General features: G+C 45.1%; 1 protein-coding gene across 2 annotated transcripts; it reads right to left on the bottom strand.

Annotated features, from left to right (window-relative positions):
* Window positions 1-202: 202 nt before the first annotated feature.
* Window positions 203-27,790, bottom strand: LOC102443440 (protein SSUH2 homolog). Of its 2 annotated transcripts, none has more exons than XM_089781230.1 (13): window positions 27,454-27,790; window positions 25,142-25,206; window positions 23,070-23,177; window positions 22,112-22,193; window positions 20,755-20,884; window positions 19,426-19,486; window positions 17,495-17,619; window positions 11,629-11,691; window positions 10,749-10,828; window positions 9,478-9,574; window positions 6,817-6,918; window positions 2,452-2,559; window positions 203-1,548 (listed from the first exon to the last, which is right to left on the bottom strand). In XM_089781230.1, the coding sequence occupies exons 1-13, from the start codon at window positions 27,477-27,479 to the stop codon at window positions 1,408-1,410; spliced, it is 1,188 nt and encodes a 395-aa protein (XP_089637356.1). In that variant the 5' UTR covers window positions 27,480-27,790; the 3' UTR covers window positions 203-1,407. The 2 variants fall into 2 exon arrangements, with proteins under 2 accessions (XP_089637356.1, XP_089637357.1); XM_089781231.1 differs by lacking the exon at window positions 27,454-27,790 and adding an exon at window positions 26,434-26,745.

Raw genomic sequence — 27,790 nt, 5'->3', positions numbered from 1 at the left:
GACACAAGCCAAATATTTTTAAATTCTCTGCAAAAGGAAGAGTCTGAAGAATTTCTATATCTGGTTAATCAAAATGATTTAAGTTTGACTTTAAAAAATATATTATTACACAAAGAAATTCAAAACAAAAAGCAGTTTCAAAGCAAAATATGTAATTTTCCCCCCATTTTCTTTCAAAATTAAAATTCCAGTACAATTAAACTGATTTAGCAAAGCATGTTTATTTTGACAGGACTGTATATTTGGATGCAATGTAGTTGTGATGAAATGTCTCCAACCAGCTCTACTCCTAAATCTCTCAGGCACTTTTGAGAAAGGCCCCTTTTATCTGCTAAAGAGATCCTGATTAAGGATTTAAATTGGATTTTTTAATTAATTAATAATATAGTGATTAATAATGTGCATGATCCACCCGATCCACTGAAGCTGTGGAAAGAGTCACATTGACTTCAAAATACTTTCGGTCAGGCCCTGTACACTTAGGACAAATTGTGAATTTTTATTTGAATTATTTCCTTTTCTGCTTATCTTCATTTGGAGATTCAATTTGAAGAATTAAAACGCTGCCTGCAGACAGGATTATTGATAGCTGAACCAGCAGGCCAGGCATTACAGTGGAGCTAGACATTCTAAAAATGTCAGATGCGTCACTCCCATCCACATGCTGTTTTCTGAGCAGTTGCAAATTCTGAAGGTTCACGGAAAAATGTTTTCAACTTGTGCTGGTACCACTTTATCATCAAACTGTCAGTTGGGATAAGAAGAAAAGAATCCACAAATAAAGGGAAATTTGTTGTCAGTGATACAGTGTAGCCATGTACTACCCACAACTCTATCTGATCCACTATTTTCTTCCGTCTAATTCTTGGTTTCACTTACATTGGTACAACTTCATGGAAGTCAGTGGATTTCCCTACTGTAAACAGAGTAGCCATAATTTTTACTATGACTAATAATAGGAGACACAGATCTAGGCCTTGTTTTCCTTGTACTTCCTTACTTATAACAAAGTAGATCTCAATGCAAGGAGACCCAGTAAGTAAAAGTATGTTGGGACAGGCCTGTGCAGAGTGCTAAAATTAAATGAGACTGTAATCCAAAGTTGAGTTTGCATTCTATTAGTGGCAAGGCTGAGAGAGGGAGAGCCACAGAAATTCCCCAATGGCTAAAGGCTCCTGTCCTGGAACTGAATACATACAGGCTCCATACATACAGACAGACATAAGAGTTGCAATCAAGAAGCTGAATAATCAACTTAATAAACCTTTCACTCCCCCATTTTCTTCCAGTTGTAGCCTGCCCCATACATGCACATCCAAGAACATCTATTGACCAAAACAAAAATAGTACAACATGAATCCATTCCTTGTTTGAGCCATTGTTCTTGGCATTCGGAGAAGCGATCAGTCACATAATGGAGCAGCAACACTTTTTGGGGTAATTCTCTGTATACACTCTATTTTCATCTCCATACACATAATAGGAATACAGTTTCCCTTGCCACTCATATTCCACTTTAGTAAGAGGAATCAGCTCAATAGTTTGCCTCTGGAAGAAAGAGAGAAAACACAAGGATAATGAAGCTAAATCTATATAGTTGTACACACTTGGTGGCATTTTCAAACGCACTTTATGTAGACTTTGCATGTTTGAAGTAGGGATGTGAAAGGTTAACTAGTAAGCACCACCCTTAACGGAAATCAGTAAGCTTCACTTAACTGGAGGGGGCTGGAGCAGCTCCCCACCTGTCGTGGACAGGGGGCTGCTCCAGCCCTGCGGGACCCACCATGGACAGGGGCAGTCCAGCCCAGCTGAAGCAGCTCCTGTCCATGGTGGGTGCTGGGGGGCACACAGACAGGGGTTGCTCCCACTCGTCCTCCCTTTAATCAGTTAACTGGTTAAACACTATGTTTAACTGATCAACCAATTAAATGGGATTTTATATCCCAAGTTGTGATGTGATGTAAAGACTTGTGCGATCCGCACCGCGCTCCTGATTAAGAAAGCAAGGCAAGTCCCATTTTAGAAGATGTGGGAGCTGAGGCACACAGAAAAGAGATTTGACACACCCATGGGCAATCAGTGGCAGAGCTGAGTTTCTAACCCGAGGTGTTCCTGTTTCCCAGGACCATGGTCTATTTTCTCATATGCGTACTTCTCATACTATTGCATTTTTCTTTATTACACTCCCCCCTCCCTATTATACATCAAATTGAAAATGTTTTAAAGGTTTTGGTACGCTGGCACTTAAGAAAATCCAATCCCTTTAATGTTAAGAGTCATAATCCACCTATTGAGCAGCCCTTGCTCTAGTGTTTGAAGAATTGTTCCAAATGGTCCAATAAACAAAGGTGCAGTGAGACTTACACAGAGGCTAAGATGTCACAGTCTGATTGCCACACACTAGTTGCTTCTTTGTCTCCTGTTAGACTTGGGCTACAGCACACTCACCTGTCTCAGTAATCGAGAAACGGATGCAAACTGAGTGTGATGTTGCACAACAGCGTTTTGGGAAGCCTGACTTATGGAAGGTTCAGGAAAATTCACCACAGGATAAACCTGAAGAAATGGAAAATATTTAAGACCCACAAATAGGAAGGAGATCACAATTACTTCCATCACAGTCCTGAGATCTTTCAGGGCTTGTATCCACAGACACACCCAGAAAAAATAATTTGAGTTAATTAAAAGTAGAAATTTTAAGTAGATAATATTGAACTGCATTAAACCTCCGTATGGACACTGTCATTCAGTATAAAGAGATTATAATTCTCTTTAGTTTTATTCATTTCCAATGAGAAGTAAGGCCATCTCAATTCTAAACTGAGGTGTGTCCAAATGGGTTTAATGCAATTTAACTAATCCATTTAAAATTCATATCTGTAGTTAATGCAGATTAATTTTTCTCAGCATTGCAGTGGAGACAAACCCTCACTTACATGAGTAATCTTAATTCACAGCTGTGGACTAGGTCAATGGAGTGATGCCAATTTACACCAACAAGGATCTGGCCAGTGAAGTAAATGGGATTGCTTGCACAAAGAAAAGTGACTCACATGGGTATGCTGTCATAGGACATTTCATATTAGTTGTAAAGAAAACAAAAGCATTCTACCCTAGTATCCTCTTTTGGCAGTCTTCACTGCTGCTAGGTATCAGCCAATTGTATTGCGATTGCAAAAACCTAAGGTCTTTTCTGTGCTAGGTTTCAAAAGGTTAGTCACACTAGTGCAAGTCCTGTCTTACACTGGCACAGCACATCCATACGGGGGCAAAAAGCATAAGCAAACTCTGTGGGTACAGCCATACAGATCTGCTGATATCCGCTTTATAGCCACAGGTATCCACATTCGTAGATGTGAATGTGGATATCCATGGCTCATTTTTCTGGAGACAGATGCAAATACAAATTTTTCTATCCATGCAGGGCTCTATCTATGGGCTAAATTTTGGATTTCCAGGACAACAGCCTCACTGCATGGGATGCAGAGTCCCTTGCAGGCCCTTAAAAAAAATCACTGCAATCAATTCCAAATTTACACTGTAGAAAAATTAGTATATAGCTCCTTCCAAAGTGGGCGGTTAAGAAAGACCTGAAGCATGTTATGGAAACAACTGAAATACCAAGCCACCATAAAGGAGTACTGCTATGATTATTATTTGCATTATTATTTGTCCCAGTCATGGGCTCAAACAGAAAACCAGTCTGAGATTAACAGACTACAACAGGTGCTGAGCAAGGGTGCCTGTCTGGTCCCTTGAAATCCACTGCAGGGTTAGCCAGCAGGGAAATCAGAAGAAATTGGATTTCTATTTGCTATTTAAAAGGTCCTGCAAATATGTAAACTGCAGAGGAACAAAGCTTCAAAATTTAGATCTGGATTTCCAACATCACAAAGCCTGAGGCCATTTTCATCTGGGGTTTTCTGTTGGGACCATCTCTAATGTAAACCTCTTTTAACTTCATATATTTGATTTTTGTTTGTTTTGCATATGAGCAGTGGGAATTTATATGAGCCCAGCAAATATAAACCCATACGCAGCTAGCTCAATACAGGCAGTCCCCGGGTTACATGGATCCGACTTACATCGGATCCCTACTTACAAACGGGGTGAGGTAACCCCGCACTAGCTGTTTCCCCCCAGCAGACCAGGGAGACGCGAAGCTAGCGCCCCCCCAGCAGACCAGGGAGACGCGGAGCGGCTTTTCTCAGCAGACACCTCAGCTTGAGAATAAAGGACTGAGGGAAGTGAGGTGTGGGAGAATAAAACTGAGCTCTGGAGAAATGTTTGGCTAGAGTTTCCCCTACAATATGTACCACTTCCGACTTACATACAAATTCAACTTAAGAACAAACCTACAGTCCCCATCTTGTATGTAACCCGGGGACTGCCTGTAGATATATAACAGATAGGCCAAATGCAGGGAAAGTGTGGCTTTTTTCAACCCATATCTGCAGATGTGGATATGGGGCAACATAATCTGCTAGTGTCAATTAGCAACAGCTCTTCTGACTTAAATGGAACTGCACCAGTTTATGTCAAGAGAGGATTTCAGCCATTTTTTGCAAGGAACAGAGGCTGTTAACGGGATCCAAGTTGCAGGGACTTACAGGACTTTCCCCTGGTCTGAGTAGTAAAAGATGTTGAACATCTCTCCCTCTTGCTGGGATTTGAGAGAGAGAAGTAGCTCTAGTTATCAAACCAAATAAGTGCATTAAAGCACACACACACAATTCCAAACCAGCATTAGCCCCGAGTCCTTTCAATAACCCTTTTACTAAAAAAGGAAAACGTAGATGGTATCTGAGAACTACCTAATTTAGGGTATGTCTACACTGCAGCGCTAATTCGAACTAACTTAGTTCAAATTAGTTAATTCGAACTAAGCTAATTCGAACTAACGCATCCAGACTAAAAAACTAGTTCGAATTAGCGTTTTGCTAATTCGAACTAGCATGTCCACATTAAGTGGACCCTGAACCAGGGTTAAGGATGACCGGAAGCAGTGCCGGCAGGGCATCAGAGGAGGACTTAGAGCGTGGATCTGCTGCCTCAGGCTAGCCGAGGGCTGTGCTTAAAGGGACCCGACCCCCACCCTGGACAGACAGTTCTCAGGGGTGCCCTGCTTGCAAAGCAGTCCTGGCTTGGAGTGCCCTGAGTGCCCACACTGGGCACATCACAGCACTCGGCCATCAGACTGGCTGCACTTGCCGCAGGCTGCCATCTGGAGAGAAGGGGCAATTGGGGGACGGCAGGAGAGCTTCCACCCCCAGAAGCCCGCAGAGCCAGCCCATTCTTCCCCATCGGGGGCTCGTACCCCATTCCTCCCTCACCTCCTTCCACTTACCCTTCCCTAGCCCCCCTTCCTGATGTACAAAATAAAGAAAACGTGTGGTAAAAAATAGAATCTCTCTTTATTGAACAAAACTCGGGGAGACTGGGAAAAGGAGGTGGGAGAGGGGAGTGCAACTAAAATGATCAGAGGTTTGGAACAGGTCCCATATGAAGAGAGGCTAAAGAGACTTGGACTTTTCAGCTTAGAAAAGAGGAGATGGAGGGGGGATATGATAGAGGTCTATAAAAGCATGAGTGGGGTGGAGAGGGTGCATCAAGAAAAGTTCTTCATTAGCTCCCACAATAGAAGTACTAGAGGACACCAAAGGAAAGGAATGGGTAGCAGGCTTCAAACTAGTAACAGAAAGTTGTTCTTCACAAAGCAAAGAGTCAACCTGTGGAACTCCTTGCTGCAGGAGGCTGTGAAGGCTAGAACTAGAACAGAGTTTAAAGAGAAGTGAGATCAAGTCATGGAGGTTGGGTCCATGGAGTGGTATTAGCCAGGGGGTAGGAGTGGTCCCTGCCCAAAGTTTGTGGAAGGCTGGAGAGGGATGGCACGAGACAAATGGCTTGGTCACTGTCTTCGGTCCATCCCCTCCAGGGTCCCTAGGGTTGGCCGCTGTTGGCAGACAGGCTACTGGGCTAGATGGACCTTTGGTCTGACCCAGTACGGCCATTGTAAACTCAGGGTCGGGGGTCTCAGTGGACCACCTTGATTTTCATGCCAACCTGCTCCTGGGTGGCCAGGCTGGCAGCTCTCCTGCCCTAGACGGCCACTTTCCTGTGCCTAGTGCGGAGGTCATGGACGAGGTCCACGATGTCCGCACTAGACCAGTCGGGTGCTCGCCTCTTGCGGTCCCGGGCAAGCTCCCGGGAGCCGCCAGCCTGGTCCCGGGAAGAGGGTGAGGGCTGGGGGGCATCGGGTGGCTGGCTCGAGCTGTGCCAGGTGCAGGGTCTGCTGGCTGGGTGCTGGCAGGCTTGCACCTGGCACGGGCATCGTAGCCAGCCCGTGCCCCTTTAAGAGGTCCGGGGCCGGGAGGGGGGGCAATAGAGTTTCCCTGGTGTTGGCCACAGTGGCCACCAGGGAAAGCTGGGGAGGGCTAGCCTCCCACTAGTTCGAATTAAGGGGCTACACACCCCTTAATTCGAACTAGTTAATTCGAACTAGGCTTAGTCCTCGTACAATGAGGTTTACCTAGTTCGAACTAAGCGCTCCGCTAGTTCGAATTAAGTTTGAACTAGCGGAGCGCTAGTGTAGCGCCTATCGAAGTTAATTCGAACTAACGTCCGTTAGTTCGAATTAACTTTGTAGTGTAGACATACCCTTAGATATATCAGCAGCCAGAAAAAAAACCAGAGCACTGTGTTCTCAAATGTCCTATTCTTCTTAAACTACACCTCAGGCTATGTGAATTGTTCTGTTTCCAGATCTGTCATTTTGTTATTTCAAGAGGTGACAAGAGTCTAGAGTTTCATTACCATAGACTGTTCATCAACAAAAATCTTCTGTCCAGTGACTTTCTTGAAGAGGTTAGCAGGAAACCCAGATCTTTGGTCTGCCACATATTCAAAAATGTTATTCTTCCTACAATAACAAGGACACAGATACTGTCATCTATCGTGTCTCCCCTTATTCAAATGGATTTAGAGGGTCCCTTCTTTATGTGTTTCTTGGGCTACAAAAATATCCAACTCCACAAGGCAAAGTTGTTAAATAAAGTCCACAATCTATATTGAGATTCCTAGTAGCAGAGCTTCAAACATAGCACATGTTGTTCTTTGTACTTTTCTAATGATAATCTGGAAACATGCTATGCTGGAATGCAAACTTGGAGACTGTCATTTAAACTCAGTTGTAATGGATCCTAACTTACGTTACCAGCCTACTGAAATGTTGAAGTGGAGGTATGTCTACAATACAAAGTTAATTCGAACTAACAGCCATTAGTTCAAATTAACTTTAATAGGGGCTACACATACAAACCGCTAGTTCGAATTTAAATCGAACTAGAGGAGCACTTAATTCGAACTAGGTAAGCCTCATTCTACGAGGAGTAACACCTAGTTCAAATTAAGTAGTTTGAATTAAGGTCTGTGTAGCCACTTAATTCGAACTAGTTGGAGGCTAGCCCTTCCCAGGTTGCCCTGGTGGCCACTCTGGGCCAAACCAGGGAAACTCTTCTGCTCCCCTCCCGGCCCTGGAGCCCATAAAGGGGCACGGTCTGGCTACAGTGCTTGTGCCAGCTGCAAGCCTGCCAGCACCCAGCCAGCAGACCTTGCACCTGGCACAGCATAAGCCAGCCACCTGCTGCCACCCAGCCCTCCACCTCTTCCCAGGACCAGACTGGCAGCCCACAGGAGCCTGCCCGGGGCCGCAAGAGGCGGATGTCCGCCTGGTCTAGTGCGGACATCATGGACCTCATCCAGGTTTGGGGGGGGAGGAGGAGGCCTCCAACGTCCACGATCTCCGCACTAGGGACAGGAATGCGGCCATCTATGTCAGGATAGCTGCCAGCCTGGCCACCAAAGGCCACATGCGAACCCAGGAGCAGGTTTGCATGAAAATCAAGTTGGTCCAGTGAGACCCCCCCGACCCTGAGCTTAGAATGTAAGAACATAAGAATGGCAGTACTGGGTCAAACCAAAGGTCCATCTAGCCCAGTAACCTGTCTGCTAACAGCGGCCGGTACCAGGTACCCCGGACGGGATGGACCGAAGACAATAACCAAGCGATTTGTCTCGTGCCATCCATCTCCAGCCTTCCACAAACAGAGGCCAGGGACACCATTCCTATACCCTGGCTAATAGCACTCCATGGACCCAACCTCTATGAATTTATCTAACTTCTCTTTAAACTCTGTTATAGTTCTAGCCTTCACAGCCTCCTGTGGCAAGGAGTTCCACAGGTTGACTATGTGCTATGTGAAGAAGAACTTTTGCTTATTAGTTTTAAACCTGCTGCCCATTAATTTCATTTGGTGTCCTCTAGTCCTTATATTATGGGAACTAACAAAGAATTTTTCTTTATTCACTCTCTCCACACCACTCATGATTTTATATTCCTCTATCATATTCCCCCTCAGTCTCCTGTTTTCTAAGCTGAAAAGTCCCTGTCTCTTTAGCCTTAACTTCGGTTCAGGGTCCACTCAATGTGGACATGTTATTTCAAATTAGCAAAACGCTAATTCGAATTAGCTTATTTCAAATTAACTAAGTTAGTTCGTATTAGTGCTGTAGTGTAGACATACCCTGGTTTATTTATATTTCTTCTTTGTAACAAGCCTTTTACGAAGCCCATCAAGTGATATTAAAATAAAATGCCTGTAAAAATTGTAAATATTAAAATAACAACGGTTGAACACTATTAAATTGGTGACTGGGCCAATAGAGAACATCTGAAATAAACCCCAGTCAATCTGGGAACTCTAACCCAGCCCAGAGACAGGAAAGTCAAAGAAGATACTGCCCTGCACTAGATTAGCAGAGATATAGCATACAGAGCAAGCGGTGAAACTGCCATTCTGCAGGCACTTTTAGACCACCCCGTCCATGTGCTACACTGGTCATCGAATCAGAGCAAAACATTTTCTCTCCTTCATATGAAGTGCATCCTAGGACAATAAGGATCGCATGATGTTAAATGAGCAGGGGAAAACTCTCCTCTTCACTACTGGGACTCCTCCCTAAACAGTCAACATTTATTAAACAGCCATTGATGTGATACTAAATCCAATCCTAATCGACATTTCTTTGTTGCAGGCACAACATCAGGGAGATGACCTGGTGACATAGTCCATAGCTTTGATCTGATCTTAGCAAAAGGCCACAACTAAGCTTTCAACTTCACTGTGATTACTGTAAATGCGAATGACGTTTGTCTCTTCCAACCTCTTTCTTAAGGTGCTGGCCTGGAGCTTCCTGGTAAATTTCAACTGACTTTTTGAAATGATAATGTATGTATGTGTATATGCATATAGCCTGACTTCCTGAAGCGGGTAATGTTCCTGAAAAGCTACCAGGGCCTCTTCCTGAGGGAAAGCAGTACATCACAATCTGGCCTGGCAGAACATTGCTTAAACCCTGTATGTACCACAGTGAAGCAGAAGGAGCTTTTCTGCAATTATCTATAGTTTATTAGACTTGCCATTTGACTTGCAGCTCAATGTAGTACAGCAACTGTCCTCTTCCTGCACACTTCATGCAGGTTTTGTGGCCGGAACCAGAACAACTGTTGCATCTGGAAACAAAGAATGATAATTACAGTGGATGGATAATTACAGAGAAACTACCACCCCCGTGATTTTGGATACATTCAATGTGTGTGTGTGCACATATAAACACGTGGTACACTTCATTTTACGTCACACCAGGGGGCCAGTTCAGCTGATGCTTATTATTTGCCATAATGTCTATTGCCAGACATTGTCTCATTGAAGGACAAGACTTAAATAAAATCACTGATTCGTGGACTCATTGCAGTAATTATACTTGAACCTCTTTAATTTGACAACCCTGGGAAACAGGGTATGCTGCAGGGATGTAACAAGGGCGAGGCAAGTGAAGCACTTGCCTAGGGTGCACAGCTGAGCGGGAGCAGAAAAATATTATAGAAAACTTATTATTTTAAGACAGCACTGCATCTGTTCAACTTAACTGCAATGCCTTGGATAGCCAGTGCCCCCAAAGCACTAGAGCAATGTTTTTCTCCAAGCACAGCAGTTCAGTTTCATGTACACGATGGTTTTGCCACTGAGGTACTTCCACCCTCTCAGAAAAATGGGACAGTATAATCAGTCAAAGAGACTGACCTTCCTCCCAAAGCTATACATTCTTCTCAGCTGTAATTTCAAAGAATAGATCTTCTAGGGCTAGGCTGATGCTGACGTTGATTTCTCCAACTGCCCTCTCTAGCTTCCTCTCTAGCTGACAGCTCCTTAAAGAAGCCATCAGAGGCAGTGAACCTCTACAAATGGACAAGGGGTGTCAACACAAGGCCTGCAGGCAGGAAGTGACCAGTGGAGGGAAATGCCATGCTGTACAAAGAAATGGGTGGGAGTCTCCTCATAGGTGGGAAGGAAGATGGATGGGACTCGCCTGGTCTTAAACTCAGGGCCAGGCCAGAATGAACAATACATTTTGCTCATTCCAGCAGGAGATTCCAAAACAACAGCAATAGCAGGGCCTCACTGAATACACTAGGCAGCCACAGCCCAGTGCTCAGGGGCATTTTTGCAAACTAATCAATTCTTATCCGGCTAAGGTGGGTAGCCAAGCCCACCTAATGATCTGACCTCAAACTGTCCCTGAACGTAGCCAGATTCCACCCCTGCTGACAACGTGCTATCCATTTGTCTCAATGCTTCTTAAAATAGGGACGTGCCAGGATGGCTTTTCCTTCAGTGTTGACTCACCCGCTTTGGCCAGATCCATTGCAGTGAGTGCACCTGTCATTCAGTCGGTTCCCAGAGCCATGACAAATCCAGCACTGAACCTGGATTAATTAGATGGAAAAGGCAGAACTATGTATACTTTGCGAGAGCCGTTTGCTAGTGTTGCAACCTTCACCACCTCACTCTGGAAACAGATTGCAAGTTTAATAAACTCATAGATTTTTAAGGCCAGAAGGGCTCATTAGATCAGCTAGTCTGGCCTTCTGTATATCACATGCCACAGCAGTTCACATAGTAACCCCCTGTATTGGGTGCTGTTGACTGCAGCATTCCTAATAAACGTTAATTAATCTTTAAGGGCCCCTACTCTGCAAATGTCCTTTGCACTCATGGCCTAACTACCCAAACAAGTCCCATAAATGAAACAACTACAGCATCCTGGGAGAATGGATCTGTAAGCTCTTTGGGGTGGAAACTATCTTTTTGTTCTGTGTGTGTGTACAGTGCCTAGCACAATTGGACCCTGGTCCATGAGAGAAGCTCCTAAGCACTATGACAATACATAATCAATAACAATAAATGCTGTAAAGCAGAACACAGTGTGACTGTGAATTCTTCCCAACCAACCTCATCCCCCTTCTCCGCTCACAAAGTTATCTGATTTGAGCATCTTTGTCTGGTTCTTATTAGGAATGTAAGAAATGTATAAAAATATCAAACTATGTCAATATTAGCCACACCACCCCACGCTGGTGCGGCTGCTCTGGCCGGGCACCAATTAATCAGTTACTAGTAAGCATCACTGGTTAACTGGTTACATCCCTAGTTCTTAAGTTTTATTCTCGGGAATGGTGTCAAAATAAGTCCTAAGCAAAGGATCCCCTTTAGCGTGGCTACTCACCTTTCTTCTGCCATGACAATTTGTGCAGCAAATCGTACCTGAACTTCGACAATTATGGCAGCCCTTAAATCAAAGGAGAAATGTGAAAGGAAGTTTGACATTTCTTAATTTGCCTGCCTGCCCGCCCCTTGATACTCAAAAGAGACAACGAGAAACATGTTTTTCTTCTTTTGTGGAAATCATTGCTGTTTTAGAGAAACTCTGCGCCCAACACCCTCATTCATTACACTTTTATAAGGCCTTTTGTTTGAGGTTCTCAAAAAGCTCTACAGCTGCATCAAGCCAAATTACAACCACCTTTCTGCAGCTGCAATAGGGAGAGCAGGAAGCTCCTTGATTAACAGTGTGTTTCTTTTGTGTTTCTATAAGCCAGGGGTTCCCAAACTGGGGAGGGGAGCACGGGATCCTTCAGGGCTCTGGCTGTAAGCTACGTGCGAGCTGACAATCTGACCCTTTCCCAGCTGGGCAGCTGCTGGCTGAGTGCCCAGCTCTGAAGTCAGTGCCATCCCCAGCGGCAGCACAGAAGCATGGGTGGCATGGAATAGGGAGGCCATCACTTTTTGAGGGAGATGGGAAGGGTCATCCCAGCTTGAAATATTTTCAAAGGGCGTCCCAGGAAAAATAGTTTGAGAACCCCTGCTGTAAGCAGTCACTGGTGCCTACACTCAAAGATCTATCCAATCAAGTGAGAGAGTGCTTTTGAATGACATGCATCCACTTCTATGATTTGTTTGAAGGGAGGCTAAAACACTGAGTCCATGTTTATACAAGGGAATTTTAGGAGGACAAACTACCACCAGGGATAACACTGATTCAAACTGATCCTGTAGTAGCACCAGTCAGACAAAAATTAGTGTGGACAAATTCAGGCTAACCCAATATTAGCCCAACGTGGGAATTTTTTCCTAAAATTCTCGGGTGAAGATAATCAAGAAGGGGTCAGTCTACGTGAGAGCTCAAATGTTCAGTGTGTATGTTGGAGCGCTCAAAGGGCAGGGCTACATCTGTGCATTACGCGCTGCTCTTCACTTACGGATTCTAATTTCCCCTCCACAAAGAAAACCCACACAAAGAAATTAAACAAGCCTACTATGTCCTGTGATTCTGTCTGTTCATTTCTTTCCCTATAAGGGGATAACTGGAGTCAGGGCAAAGTATAGGGGGCACGTGGGAGCATGCGCTCCCAACGCTGGGAAGAGGGAGGGGAAAGGTCCAGAGCCTCTGGCTCACCCGGCAGCCCAGTGCATGCAGCAGGAGTCAGCCCTGCTCCCCCCGGTCACTGGTGGAGGTGGGGAGTGGAGCAGAGCAATGAGGCCTTGACCCACTCCGCTCCCCGCAGCTGTCAGCCACTTCTCTTGGGAGAGGGACTGCTTCCGCATTGGCAGGAAGCGAGCAACACGGTTGGCAGCTGGGGGAGTGGAATGGGCTGTGACTGTGTCACTCTGCTTCCTCCCAACACTGCCAGTGAGTGGGGGGGGATGTTCTCTACTGTGGATGCCAGGCCCTTCTGCCAGTCCCCCAAGCTGCGATGCTCAGGAAGGGTTTGGAGGAGGAGGGGAAGAGCCAGGGTGGGGGTGGAGCACAGGTGGGGAGGGGGATGAGACAGAGCAGGGGCGGGGGGAGGGGTTGTCCTATCACTCCCCTGGGCTAGGGGTGATGCAAGGAGCAGTCACTGCAACTGGAGTTCAAGTATTCCTGACTACTATGAAGTACTTATTATTAACCCCTTGTAACCAATAGGTAAACTGAGGCATAGAGTGGCAATTTATCCAAAATGGATCTGTATCAGAGCTGGGACTACCACTCAGGAGTACTGATCTCCAGTTCACTTGCTTTACCTATTACAAAATAATATCTTGCTTAACAGAGCATATATTATGCGCCTATAGGGTTTGCTCTTGGACTTTTTTCACTGCTGTGTATTGCCCATTTCCCACCCTTTCACACCTTTAAGAAGTAAGTTTTAAAGGATGGAAGGTGGCAGATTTATAAAATGAGTTCACTCTCAAAATTCTTTTCTTATTACAAAAGCAAGGGAAAGAATAACATCTATTCAATCACGTTATTAAAATGTTCCAGAACTGCAGCACTAGTTTCCCAAAGAAAGAGCTATTTCTTAAAAATAAAAGATACCAGTCCCTTGTGGGCATGATTTTACAAAACACCAAAAAACAGCTAAAGAGAGGCAGAAAGCACTACTTCCATATTTGGAGAGTGATTTGAAATAGAAATAAAAGCTTAAAATAAAAATAATAATGCTCTTGTTTATAATTAAATTATTTGGGATTTTGGTAGAGTTAATTCTTCTTGATATGAAAAGGTTCCTAAATGCACCACATACTTTTAACAAGTCTTATACAGTCCTTTAAATTACATTTCTTCCTCGCTCTGAAATAAAACTTCAGATTGGTCAGGCACAACTTTCCCTTTGTGAATCCATGCTGACTATTCCTAATTACTTTCCTCTCTTCCAAGTGCCTCAAAATGGATTCCTTAAGGATCCCTTCCATGATTTTTCCAGGAACCAAGGTAAGACTGACCAGCCTATAGTTCCCTGGATTGTCCTTCTTCCCTTTTTTGAAGATGGGCACTACATTTGCCTTTTTCCAATCATCCGGGATTTCTCCCAATCTCCATGACTTTTCAAAGATAATGACATTTGCCAACTCCCTCAGTACCCTCGGATAAATTAAGTCCAGACCCATGGATTTGTGTACGTTTAGCTTTTCTAAATAGTTCCTAACCTGTTCTTTACCCACCAAGGGCTGTCTATCTTCATCCCATCTTGCATAACTTAGCGCATTAGTCCAGGAGCCCACCTTGTCCGTGAATACAGAAGCAAAGAAAGCATTGAATACTTCAGCTTTCCCCACATCATCTGGCACTAAGTTACCTCCTTCATCCAGTAGGGGCCACACACCCTCTCTGATCACCTTCTTCTTGTTAACATGCCTGTAGAAACCTTTCTTGTTATCCTTCACATCCTGAGCCAGTCGGAATTCCATTTGCGCTTTCGCCTTCCTGATAACCCCCGGTAAAGCCCAGCACTTTCCTAAAGCAGTCTTTCTACCTGCTCCATCCCCACACAGGCTGAGGCCATGCGCTCTGTGAATAACTAAGAGCCCCAGACGGGAGGGTGTATGGTGCTTCTTGGCTGCCTGTTATTAAACCAGGCAACTCCCATTGGCTAGTTTCTGGCCAAAGACCAGCCAATGGGATTATGCTGGGGGTGACAGCAGATCCTAAAGCCTTCCCCAATCCCCTCTGGGCTCACAGATTTTAAAGTGAAACCGCCCGGCAGCCATGTTTCTGAGCGTCGTGCAGTGGGACTAGGCAAAGCGGAGAGCTTGCCTGGGGCTCCCTGCAGTATCCACAGGCTGAATCAGGCCCGCGGGCCATATTTTGCCCAGGCCTGCTCAAGCTACTCTAAATGGTCCACGGGGTATCTCCTGGTGTGGGAGGAACCTGCAGAGGGTGCAATATTGGCTGGCTCTATGCATCTGTCTTCCCAGCTCCAACTGAAGCCCTCTATGTCAAGTGCAAGCCAGGGTATTCTTTGGGAAGTGGATGTGACTCTGGTGTTCTCCCACCTAAGCTGCCGTAACAGCCTATTGAGGAAGCAGGTTTATGCAGCTCAGTTCAAGTTAGGGCAGCACTGAGGCTGTGGATGTCCCCAGCTTGTCCAAGACATGGGAGATTCAAAAGTAACTTAAAGCCACCTTAGCCCTGCTTCAGGGCCCTGTGAATGAAATGTGAACCCACTATAATAGTGGTCTCCAAAGTAGAAGACATGTCGCCTTGGGGGAGCGGGTTTTGCAGGGCAACATTTGGGGGGTGAGGCAAGGCCCCCAGCTCCACTCTGGCCCCGGGTCCCAGGCACAGCTCCACATCAGCACTGGCCCCAGCTGCAGTCCCAGCCACAGTCCCAGCCACAGCCCCCGATTCCCAGCCTGGCTGTGGCCCCACACCGAGTCATGGCCCCATCCTAGCCACAGACCTACCCCCAGATCTCAGCCTCTGGTTCCCCACCCAGCTGCAGCTCCCAACCACAGCATCAACCCTTCGCCCCAGCTGCGGCACCACTCCTAGTGCCAGCTCCCCAACCACAGCTGGGGCGGAGCATGGACAGGGACGAGAGAGGAGCACGAAGTAAAACATTTGAGTACCACTATGTTATAAGTTTGCTCTTGCAACGACAAAATCTTCCCAATGAAGTAAGTGATGCAAGACACCGACCCAAGGGCTTGTGTGTAGATTGCAAGGGGAAATCAAAACATACTGGGTCTGATCTTCAACTCAAATCAGTCGACCGGAAGACTGGAGGTTCCGCATCTCTGCAGTCAAGGTCTGCCTTTCCAGATGGTGTTTAAATGTGTGCTCACAGTGGGATGTTTTACACACTGAATCCCAGCACTGCAGCTGGAACAAGTGTATAGCACCTTGCAAGCACCTTTCAAAATTTACACCAGATCATTAGGAAAACAAAATGCATATTAGTTCACTTTGTTTTGCTGCTGTATCTGCTGAAATGGATACCCACCAACAGCCAGCCCCAGTAAAAAAATACAAATGGCCCTGGATCAAATCATGAAATGTCTTGGTTCACAAAACATGAGTAAGCAGCTATATGTTTCTGAGTATGGGGAAAAATCCTGAATAGGGCCTTTGTGGATGGAGTTTTCAAAATCACTTAGCACTGGGCTCACTCTGCTCCCATTGAGCTCTGTTAAAAGCCCCATTGGCTTCAATGGGAGTACAGCTAGAACACGGAGTGCTTTTGAAAAGCCCACAATTCCTTTCGAGCTGATCGACTCTAACTTTCACCTGTAAAACCAGCAGCCAGGAGCTAAGAGGACTTTCTCCAAACCTCTCATCCAAAGACCGGAAAATACCTGTGGCTGGCTGCTCGTTTCTGCTGTGCATTGTTTCTTTCGATAGAAATGCAACACGTGACTGAAAAACACTGAATTGTGACGGGGCATCCACACCACACTTGCCGTGAAAGGGTTAATGAAGACTAAGAAGGTGGCTAATTAACCCAATGGGCTATGACGGAGAGGAATCAGGTGGCTAAGTAATTCCTGGCCTGACTGAAGGAGTCCAGCTGGAGAAGAACAAGCTGCATGGGGGCTATAAAGCCAGGAAGCTGGCAGCAGAAGGGCTGGTGGGAAAGTCTGCAGTCACTTCTCAGAAGGGAGGTGCATACGCAGAGATGGGGGACGATAGGACAGGGCTCAGGGAAAAGCGATAAGATCAAAAAGGCAACAAACTGCTGAGAAGGTCCTTAAGCCAAAATCCGGAATAGAGGGTGGTCCCAGATTTCCCGGATACACCCTGAGGGAGTGGCACAACAGGGCGGTAAATGGGAAGACTGCCTAGGACTGCTTGTGAGGAAAGACTTTCCAACTCCAGGAAGGGAAACCATTTTGTGATCTGGCCCAACGGCCAAGTCACAAAGTGGCAGCAGCAGCTCGTTGAGCAAGAGAAGATCTACAGACCCAGATAGGGAGGCATAGGAGAGCATGCAACTGCAAGGAGTGGTGGTCTCACAAGATATTCCTAGAGTGAACAGGAGGAGGCGCTGTTCTCATCCTGTTACATGGACCTTTCATTTTTAAATATATGTATTTATATAATGTAATCTCACCAAAATAAAATAAGCGGTGATTTATTGCTAGCTAAACACTGGAATATATTGCCTAGGGACACGATGAAACCTCTGTCATAGGAGACTTTTAAGAGCAGATTAGAAAGACACCTGTCAGGGGTAGTCTAGCTAATACTTTATCCTGTCTTGAGCGCAGGAGACTGGACTAAATAACCTATCAAGGTCCCTCCTAATTCTACAATTCTATGATTATTATACCTTTAATGAAGACGTGTGAGGCACTTTGACTTTGGTTATGTTGTCTGTGAACATGGTAGGAACTTCCACTTGAATATTCCAAGGCAAAGGAGCTGGCCCAAGCAAAAAGGAGTCAACCAATTCACCTAAAGCAGACACAAAACTGTAATGAGCACAAACACTAGATACTTCCTAACACCTGCAAGTAAATCATGCCACAACTATAGCAGTTATGTTGATCCCAGTGAAAGTGATTGACTAAAATCAGTACCATTTTATGTCAGAGTTCCACTGTTTACTAACCACAATTTCTTTCCTGCCCCAAAAAGAAAAATACATTATAACGAGCATTTTGTAAGCATAAACAAATCCAACTAAAATATTCAGTAAAAACAGTGTTAATGCAGCCTTCTCAACTCTCCTCTGAGAAATTAAGACTATAAAAAAACCTCACCAATATTTCCAAAATTCAGTCAACAACACTTATTGTGAACCCTAATCCTGCAAACACTTTAGTGCATGCTTATATTTATTACTGACACGAGTCCCAATTGAAATCAAGCTTAGCAAAGTTAAGAAAGTGCTTACCTGTTCGTGGGATCAAGAACTTATTAGTTACAAACAACTGTGTTAAATAATTGTTTGTTTCGTGTCCCCAATTAATAGAATGGGCAGTACTTATGGGGAAAAAAAAAGAAAAAAAACCTATGCGAAGTGGCAGCCAAGTAAAATCTTTTTTTTCCCCTCTGCTTCCCTTAGGAGGAACAGAATTATTCCATACCCGTTTGCCGAATGCCCAAATCAAATTCCCTCCATGATTACATGGTTCATCCAGATTCAGTCAAAAAAAGTTGCGAAATATCTTGAACATTTTAAAAAGTCATCCATTTTGCAAGTTGCAAAAAGGAATGATTATTGTTTTATTTAATTTTTTTCATGCAATCAAAAATTTTCATGGGTAGTGTCTTTCTCCATCAGCCTCCCTCCCCTTTCCCCTCTTTTCTTTCCCCTCCATTTTTTTTGTTTTTTTTGGCCTGTCAAAAAGAGAAGGAAAAGGAAAATTTAAAAAAATGGTTGAAAAAATGAAAATGATTCATTCCCAGTTAAATCAATAAAGCAAGGATTTTTTTCAATTTATGAAAAATTGGCCATTTTTCAAATGCTTGCTTTGAAAAATTTCAACCATATCTATATATGACATTTTGCTTGAGGGCTACCAGAACCCAAATCTCTTCTGGTTTGCCAACTTCTAATAACTCTGAACTGTTGACTATCACCTAGTTTCTATAACATTTGCCTTACAATGGACTGCAGCGTCCCCCCAGTTTACATTAAAACAGTGTAAATTAGGCATGAAGACATCCGAAAGCTCCAATATGCACCAGATCATTCATGTTCTTATGGAGTTAAATGCTTCCTTCACAGATATATATTTCATCATCCAAATACCCTAACTCTCACCACTGATCTAATCTATGTGATTTCCGCTATGCAAATAGTATAGCTAAAGTCGACATACTTACCGCAGCATTTTATATGCGGTAAGGTAGGTGGAGGTTGCTTTCCCATCTACGCTGTCTACTCTTCTCATCCTGGTGGAGTAGCAGCACCAATGGGAGAGCACTCGGAGACCATCTAACAATAATTTTCCGGCCAGTAGACTGATCGCTGCAGCGTCAATCCCCAGCATAGCAGAGACAAACCCTGAATAAATCACATACCATGCTCCTAAATTATGCCTAAGGTGGGTAACGACTTATGGTATATTTATCAATGCTTGTGTTTTATTTTATTTTTAATAACTGTTGTTTTGCAGCTGAGTAGAAAAGTACCTTTTCCTTTGCACATTTTTTATTAGCTTCTAGCAGAAATGCACAACGTAACAGGAAAACCTGTATTATAGAAGAGAATGATCATAGAACATGCTTACTATACATCAGAACCTTACATACCCTTGTAAGGTGATGTCTTCCATTCAGATGACCTGGATTCAGTGAAGGTCTCAAGCCGATACTACGAAATTAATTGCAAAATTGAAACAAACAAAAACCTGTAACAACCCCAAAGTGGGAGCAATTGGGCATTCAATGTGGTCTATACAAAAGCCCAACTGGAGCTGTAATCTGTAGAGTTTAGGAAAGTAGATTCGCATTAGCCAAAATAATGACCAATCTCATTGTTGATAGGATGAGGTGATATCTTCATAGAATGTGTATTTTGGGCCTTAGCCAAAGTCCACCAACGTCAACAGGAGACTTTCAGTTGTAATCAAAGTTCTTTTGATCAGGCCTTATACTCTTAAAATTAAAAATGCCAATGAGACCAGTGCACCTGCTCTCTTCAATTCCTGTTTATTTTTGTTTTCGTCATTCCGCACCCCCGCCCCGCTTTTTTTTTTTAAACCTTCTCATTGGGCTATTTTCCCTCATGTCCTCCTCCTCTTCTATTCCCACATCCTTTTGCTCTTCACTCAATTCATCTAAGCAAATTCCACCTATCTGTGAGGTTTCTAGAGTACAAGTCACTGTGGAATATTTGCTGTTTGAAATTCAGTCACTGATCCTATTAATTAACAATGGCTATATCCAAAAGTTATTTCTCTCTCTGACATTGTTTACACTGTCAGTTTTTCAGAACATCTCCCACTGTTCACTAACAATGGTGCAACTCCAATGGTTCTAGTCGTGGTCTATACTGATGGACAGCTGACCCTTTTAATCCATATCCTTAACCTATTTGGAGCAGGGATCTCAATGCAATATATATCTTAAAAGACTTGACAGTGGTGACAAGGTCCATAAAAATGGAATCGAAATAATGAACCAAGCAATCATTGAACAGCGACAAAGTGGAAGCAGCTCTTTCCTGTCATTATAAAGATTACATTCCTTCATGATTTCCTCAGATGCTGAAAGCAAGCAAGTGTAACACCAGCAGACATCTGTAGGTGGAATCGAATCTGGCCCCTCTGAAGCTTAGTGTATGAGTTAAAGGTCAGTGGGCTAATAGCTAGGGTATGACGTTCATTATTCTCTCTGCAAATTCTCTCTGTGCCACTAGATGGAATAGCACACCACACCCAGAAGGTGTGTGGGTTACAGAAACACAATTCCAAACTGAAGCTAACCACACTATCCCAACTGGAATTTCTGAAAACGGGGGCTATTGCATGGAATAGGCAATTTGCAGTAGAATGCCCAGCTCTGTTGAAGTTCAACAGAGCTTCAACAAACTCCATTTACTTCAATATGAGTAAGTTGGGCTACAAAAACTGGACATACTCTGTAGGTGTTGAATGGCTGCAGATTCCGAAACACCATTTCCTTGGCAGGAGCAGAGCTGTAGCAGCAATTCCTGGCTGCGTACTGCATCAGAGCTTCTTTGGCTTCATCTTCTGAAATAGAAGGAATGCTATAAAAAGAGATAAGAAAGAGCGGACTGGTTTGAAATTGGTTTTCAATTTTCAGAGTGATTTCCCCACGCACTAAACATCTACCTGTCCCCACCTCTGCCTAATTTACACAGCACGCCACTGCACTGACAGAAAAGTGCTGGATAAGATGACCTAGTCCAACGAGCATCAGGTATAGAAAAAGCTAGACTCTTCTAGGGCATGTCTACACTAGGAAATTATTTCAAAATAATAACTCCCAAAATAACTATTTTGAATTAAGCATTATTCTTCATTGAAGCAGGCGTTATTTCAAAATAACCAGACCCTTATTTCAAAACAACAAGCTTGGTAGTATAGACGTTCCACTTGTTATTTCAAAATAAGAAGAGTTAGTTCAAATCCCAACCAGGGTAACGCATGATCTCCAAAGCAGAGAGGTAGTTTAGGATGAGAGGTGTTTAGAGTGAGGTCCTGTCAGTATCCCAGGGGCACTGCTACCTGGTTTTCAACCACCAGGTCCGCTTGTATTACAGAATGCACAAATATATGCCTATTGTGCACCTCAGACATGTGCATGTTAAATCCCTGAATTTGTTCACCAATGGCTAAATGCATGCTTATCTATTCAGCAACATATGCTGATCATGGCTTTGTGCACACCTATTTTGATGTGTAGGTACTAGGGATGTAAAGAGGCAGAGAATAAGCTAACAGTGTAGTTGATGACAATTTTATCAACTACACAATTAGTCGATAAGGGAAGTTAACCTCCATTTTGGCTCTACAGTTTAAATATAGTAAGAGCCAGCCGGGCAGGCAGCCCTTCTCCTACTATATTTAAACTGCAGAGCCGCAGTGGGGGTAGGTCCCGAACCTGGCACAAGCTTGGACTAAGCCGGGCTTGCTCAGCACCGGCTCCTACTTCCCTCGGGGGAATACGAGTAGTCGACTCAACTAACCAATAAGCCTAGGCTTATCGGTTAGTCGACTATTCACTTGCATCCCTAGAAGGCACTCACATGCTAACTGGGAGAGCTGAAAATGTGGAGGCTCTAAAACTACCGTAGCAGTACTAATAAGAGCAGTATTTGACCCCGTGTCACTGGTCAAAAATTATTCCCTCTCCTATAAGCAGCATGCCAGCTGGCTGCCATACTCTCATGAGCGGTACTGATTGTGCTTAGTTTGCAAAGGATGCAAGGTAACTCTCAGCCATCATCATAACATTTGAAAACACATCTTACTTCCAATGTGTTTGGGCTGGCGGGTGCTGCCCACCTCCACGATCAGTCACCAGATTGGAGGGAGGAGGTAAATCTTTTCCTCCTGTCAGAAACAAAAAGGTTGGTTTCGTACAGGTATGGAGAGCCAGACAAACTTCTCCTTCAACTCCTGTCTGCTTTTGAAATAAGCCCCCTCCCCCCCCCCCAAATCACACAGCTTTCTATCTTGATTGAATTAACGGCATCTGACTAGCACAGGGGACAGTCAAAATATCAGAGGAAAACTGATCCTTTGGCAGGGAGTGGGGTGGCAGGAGGGAGAAAATTCATGGGTACACTTTAGAGATGTTAGGAGTTTAACTAACTGACCATTTAATTTATAAACTGATGCTTATCAGTTAATGGTATCAGTTAAACTCCACCGGCCCCCAGGAAGACGGCTTCATTGCAGCAAGCCAGCGAAGCCTCCTCCCCAGGAGCCAGGCAGGCAAGGACTGCCGGCTCCACTGGAACCGGGCCGGTAGGAGCTGGCAACCCTGCTCCTGGTGAAGCTTCACTGTATAAAGCTCATCTTACTAAACTTTATACTGCAGAGCCTGCAGCGTGGGAAACCATGTAACCACTAAGATTTTTAGCGATTACACAGTTACTGTATTAAACATTTTTTAACGACCCTAGTACTTTTACTGGGTGATTCATCAGTGTCAGAGAGGCAAATGTGTGGCACCGCGAAGATAGGGGGCTGAGGGATAGGTGCGAGTCATTTGCAACTCTTGGAAGTTGTTGATCTCAGTAAAATCTCTTCCCCACCCCCAGCACTTGGGAAAAATATTATTTTTCAGTATTATATATAATTATCTTCCTGATGTCCTGTTCAAATGCTAATGCCACAGATAAGAAGATTAATTTCAGGAATATGGAAAACACTGTCAATCAACTGGTACAGTAAAAAGAATAGCCTGTGGGTTTCTGTGCTCACCATCATCTCCCAGAGCTGTGCCTTCATAGCCAGAGACATCATCTATGGCATAAGCAGGAGGAGCAGATGGTTCTTCTCCACTGGGCGTGTGATCAGGAACAACAGCACCTACAGCATAAAAGAATTAGCAATAGAAAGTTGCTCTCACTCAAACTTTCAATGAGCCAATGAGGGTCCTGGGTGTCGAGTGCTTTGTATTGGGCCTTATGCTCCTCCCAGTCACATCAGATACAGAAAGGGGCAACAAAAACAATCAGGGGTATGGAAGCTTTTCTATATGAGGAAATTAATAAGACCAGGACTTTTCAGCTTGGAAAAGCGATGATGGGCAGGGGAGCAGGATACGATGGAGATCTATAAAATCATAACTGGTGTGCAGTACGTAAATAAGAAAGCGTGATTTACTCCTTATAATACAAGAGTGAGGGCTCACCAAATGAAATTAATAGGCAGCAGGTTTAAAACAATCAAAAGGAAATATTTCTTCACACAAAGCATAGTCAACCTATGGAACTTTTTGCCAAAAGATGTTGTGAAGGCCAAGACTATAACAGGGTTTAAAAAAGAACTAGATAAATTCATAGTGGATAGGTCCATCAATGCAGTTAGGCAGGATGGGCAGTGATACAAAAGCAAGCTCTGAAGTGTCCCTAGCTTCTATTTGCCAGAAGCTGGGAATAGGTGACAGGGGATGGACCACATGATGATTACCTGTTCTATTCATTCCCTTGAAAGCACCTGGCATTGGCCAGTGTCAGAAAACAGGATAGTGGACTAGATGGTCCATTGGTCTGACCAAGCTGTTCTTATCACAGCTACGCTATTACAAACCTGACGTGAGAAGAGAATCAGACCCCATTTTTAATCAAGTAAGTGTTTGAGATACGCCTGGAAGTTTTGCCATAAGGCCAATCTTATCTTTTATATGCAGAAAACTAGTTGTTGTGGCACAGCTGGGTCATGGAGTTTTTATACCATGTGAGCAATGGGGGGATTCAAAGGAAAAGATCGTGAACTTCTGCTTTAGGGAGTATATAAATAACAGTGACCAACTCCTCCGCTGAAATAAGCTGGTGGAGCCTCACTGACTGCAGAGGAGCGACAATGCTTTACACATGCCAGTTGAGGATCTGACTCCAATGTATATAGCAGATAGTATATAGTTTACTAGAGGACTTACTCAGCGTTGAAGAGGTCCGACCCAGGGCAGAGGTGGGGTCGCACACCCTGCCTGCTGGCTTTGGGGTGGCTCGGAGTGGGAACTGCATATGCCTCCTGCTGGAACAGTCTGAGCCCGGGGGTGGGGACTGCATAGCGGCCGGCAGCTGCTCCCCAGGGCAGACCAAGGTGTTGGCTGCTGCCAGCCAGTGGCTTCCCTGTGGTCATTCCACAGTATAACTATTCCTCCTATCAGACCCCTCCCTCTCCATTTTTGAGAAACAATCGTATTCCACACACATCTCATTGTCCTGGCACAACTAAACGCTAAGGCTGTGTCTAGACTGGCAAGTTTAATCTGATTTTGCGGAAAAATTTGCCAGCTGTGTACACTGGCCGTTTGAATTTCTGCAAGAACACTGACGATCTCATGTAAGATCATCAGTGTTCTTGCGGAAATACTGTGCTGCTCCCGTTCGGACAAAAGCCCTCTTGCACAAAGAGCACAGTACTGTTTTCCGCAAAAAAGCCCCAATTGCGAAAATGGCAATCGGGGCTTTTTTGCGGAAAACCATGTCTAGATTGTCATGGACACTTTTCTGCAAAAAGTGCTTTTGCGGAAAAGCGTCCTGCCAATCTAGATGCGATTTTCCGAAAATGCTTTTAACGGAAAACTTTTCCGTTAAAAGCATTTTCGGAAAATCATGCAGTGTAGACGTAGCCTAAGGGTAAGAGGAAGATGCAAGCCAAACTTGGTGGTTCTAGCTCTTATCGTTTTTGTGGAGCTCTTGAACCAACAGACTCACAGGCAGACAGACAGACATTTCTGAACTCTACAGACAGAAAACAATGGACATGTGCTATTTTTCAAACATTAGTATCATAAAAGTCATTGATTACTAGGGTTTTCATACCAAAAGATCCTTCAGGAGGGGCATAAGGCATCTGATCAATAGCTCCATAACTCTCTCTGGGACCTCTAATAAAAAAAAAAAAGCAAAAGAAAACAGACAATTTGAGTGGTTAGGAATAAACATGTTCAAAGATGGCAAATGGGGAAGCAGAGACAGGAAAAGGAGAACTGGAGTAATGCAGAAGGGCATATGTAGAGAGAGCTCAAGAATCTTTTTGCTCGTAAGACATTTTCTGAAGTCTTTGGAACTTATAGAAGCATTCATATGCTTGAAGCTGAGCATTTTTGAAGATCAGGCCACTTATTTAGTTACCTACATCAGATTTGACTTACTAATTTAGGCATTGACTTTTGTAAATCTCAGCCACTGTGCCTAGTTGAGAGGGAAATTTTTTTCCCCTTTTAAAGAACCCTGGACGTACCAGTCTAGAATATGTTTTATAATTTGTACAGGGGAACGAACGGTGAGCTTTGCATTTCATATGCCAAGCTATAATTTTATTTAGCTGACTTTTGAACCTCAGTTACAAGACTCTCTGATTGAAAGATACTCCTATCCACATTCTGAAAGGCCATTATGATACCACTTAATATCCCATGCTTTCTAGATCAGAACTCTCATCAAAGAACTTAGCCTTGCTCAGGTAACCACTTAAGACGCTCCACATCTTGAAAGTCTTCATTGGCATTCCCACTTTGACACATGGTTATGGGGATGTAAACTCTGAAAAATTTGATCTACACTGGAAAGTTCCACTAAACCTGTGTCTTCATAAGGGTTCTTTATAGAATCACTGTGCCTCACTATTTGAAGGATCCATTTAAAAATCGTTATACAGGCAGTCCCCGGGTTACGTACAAGATAGGGCGGCGGCTTTGCTCGGGTGTCTCTGGTCTGCTGGGGAGGTCCAGCGGCTTTGCTGGACCCCCCCAGCAGACCAGGGAGACCGGGAGAAGCTTTTCTCGCCCCGGAGGACACGGGTGGCGACTTGCCGCCCGTGAGCTCTGGGCCAAGAAAAGCCCCGTTCGTAAGTGTGGATCCGACATAAGTCGGATCCGCGTAAGTCGGGGACTGCCTGTACTGTATTAGAAACTTAGCACAAGGAAAACTGCCTTTAACATAAGCAAAACGAGGGGCCAAATACCATGTTAACACACTACAGTTTCATGGCCAACACGTGAAAAGCAACAAGTCTTAGCTCAGTGGTTACATATACTGAACACAGCCCATAGCACTGCATCACTTTCATGGAATCAGCTAGTCCCTGGATGGCAGAGAAATAAGATCAGCACCTGGAATGTGTCTGTTGTTAGGTGGTTCCCATGTCCTCCTAGGACAGCCACATCCCACTAGAATGACAGAATGGTCTCAGCCTTCAGAGTGAAACACAAGTATGCAGGAGACAGAGCTATTTCTGAGACCTGCCACAGACCCGGAACTCACTCTTGGATTAGATCCACCTCCATGCATTCAAAGGAAAATTCACAGCCCAATGCTTTAATCCCACAGGGTCTATCTAACCAGTGCTGAAGCAGTAGCTTCTGTGCTGTTATAGTGAACTAGCCACATGCGGCTAGCGTTTTGAACACCATGGCTACGTCTACACTGGCCCCTCTTCTGGAAGGGCCATGTAAATTTCACTAGTCGTCGTAGGGAAATCCGTGGGGGATTTAAATATCGCGGATTTCCCTACGACGACTAGTGAAATTTACATGCCCCTTCCGGAAGAGGGGCCAGTGTAGACGCAGCCCATGGCTTTAACCCAACCAGCTAAAACACTAGGACACACACAGCACAGACCTTGCTAACAGGGAGGGGCAGAAATACCAGAACCTGTTGCTGGTGTAAGTCATTGACTTCAATGGCGCCACACAGAGATTCACACCAGGCCTGGATCCGGCCCCACATCCGTTGGCGGGAGCTCTGCTGACCCCCCCCACTCTGCAGCTACAACCCTGAGCCCCATTTCCTCCCCCACGGTGACGCCAAAGCCCGAGGGCCACACGGGGCTGGGCTACGGGCGCACGGGCCAAGGCTTTCCCAGGAGAGGGACCTGCAGGAAGCGAGCGCCCGGTCTGTGGGTCAGGCCTCCGCCCATGGGCTGTATCTGGGGGGTACCGGCGCAGAGCGCTTGGCTGGAGGGGACACAGCGGAGCATCCCGGATCGCCGCCTCCCTCGCCCCAGCCCCGCGCGAGGGCAGGCAGAGGCCCCGGGAACAGAACAGAACCGAAAGCGAAAGGCGCGCAGGCGGCTGCTGCCCCTCGAGGGTCGCCGCGCAGCCCCGGGCCCGCCGAAGTGGAGAAGCCCTGACCTGATCGCCTGGCCCTCCGCTGCCATGGCTGGTGGGCGCCTGGGCTTGGCCTCGCCCTCGGCTCCCACCCACTCGTTGGCCGCTGCTGCGCCTGGGGGGAAGCCACTGCCGGTTACGCCCTCGGCCCGCTTCGTGGGCTGGGCTGCTTGGCGGCGGGGGCTGGGGCAGCGAAGAGAAGAAAGCAGCGTGGGCAGAGCCGCCTCCTCAGCTGCTTTACCGCAGCCCGGGCCATGAACGCTGCCAGAGGCTAGTCCCTGCCCGGGCTGGCTGCCGCAGCGCCTGCTCCTCGGGGCAGAGATTCTAGGCTCCGACCTGGAGGGCAGCTGTTACTTTGCGG

The sequence above is a fragment of the Pelodiscus sinensis genome, chromosome 11 (assembly GCF_052426305.1).
Source record: "Pelodiscus sinensis isolate ZL-2025 chromosome 11, ASM5242630v1, whole genome shotgun sequence".
NCBI lineage: Eukaryota > Metazoa > Chordata > Testudines > Trionychidae > Pelodiscus > Pelodiscus sinensis.
This window is presented reverse-complemented; position numbering and strand designations above follow the sequence as displayed.

Bases quoted from the DNA above. Each gene is read 5' to 3' on its own strand.
- LOC102443440 (XM_089781230.1), bottom strand. From the start codon at position 27,479: ATGGCAGCGGAGGGCCAGGCGATCAG. The intron at 20,885-22,111 runs GTAAGATGTGTT...CTCTTTTTATAG, and splicing joins CCAGCCCAAACACATTGGAA to CATTCCTTCTATTTCAGAAG. The intron at 17,620-19,425 runs GTATGTAAGGTT...TGTCTGCTTTAG, and splicing joins GAAGACATCACCTTACAAGG to GTGAATTGGTTGACTCCTTT.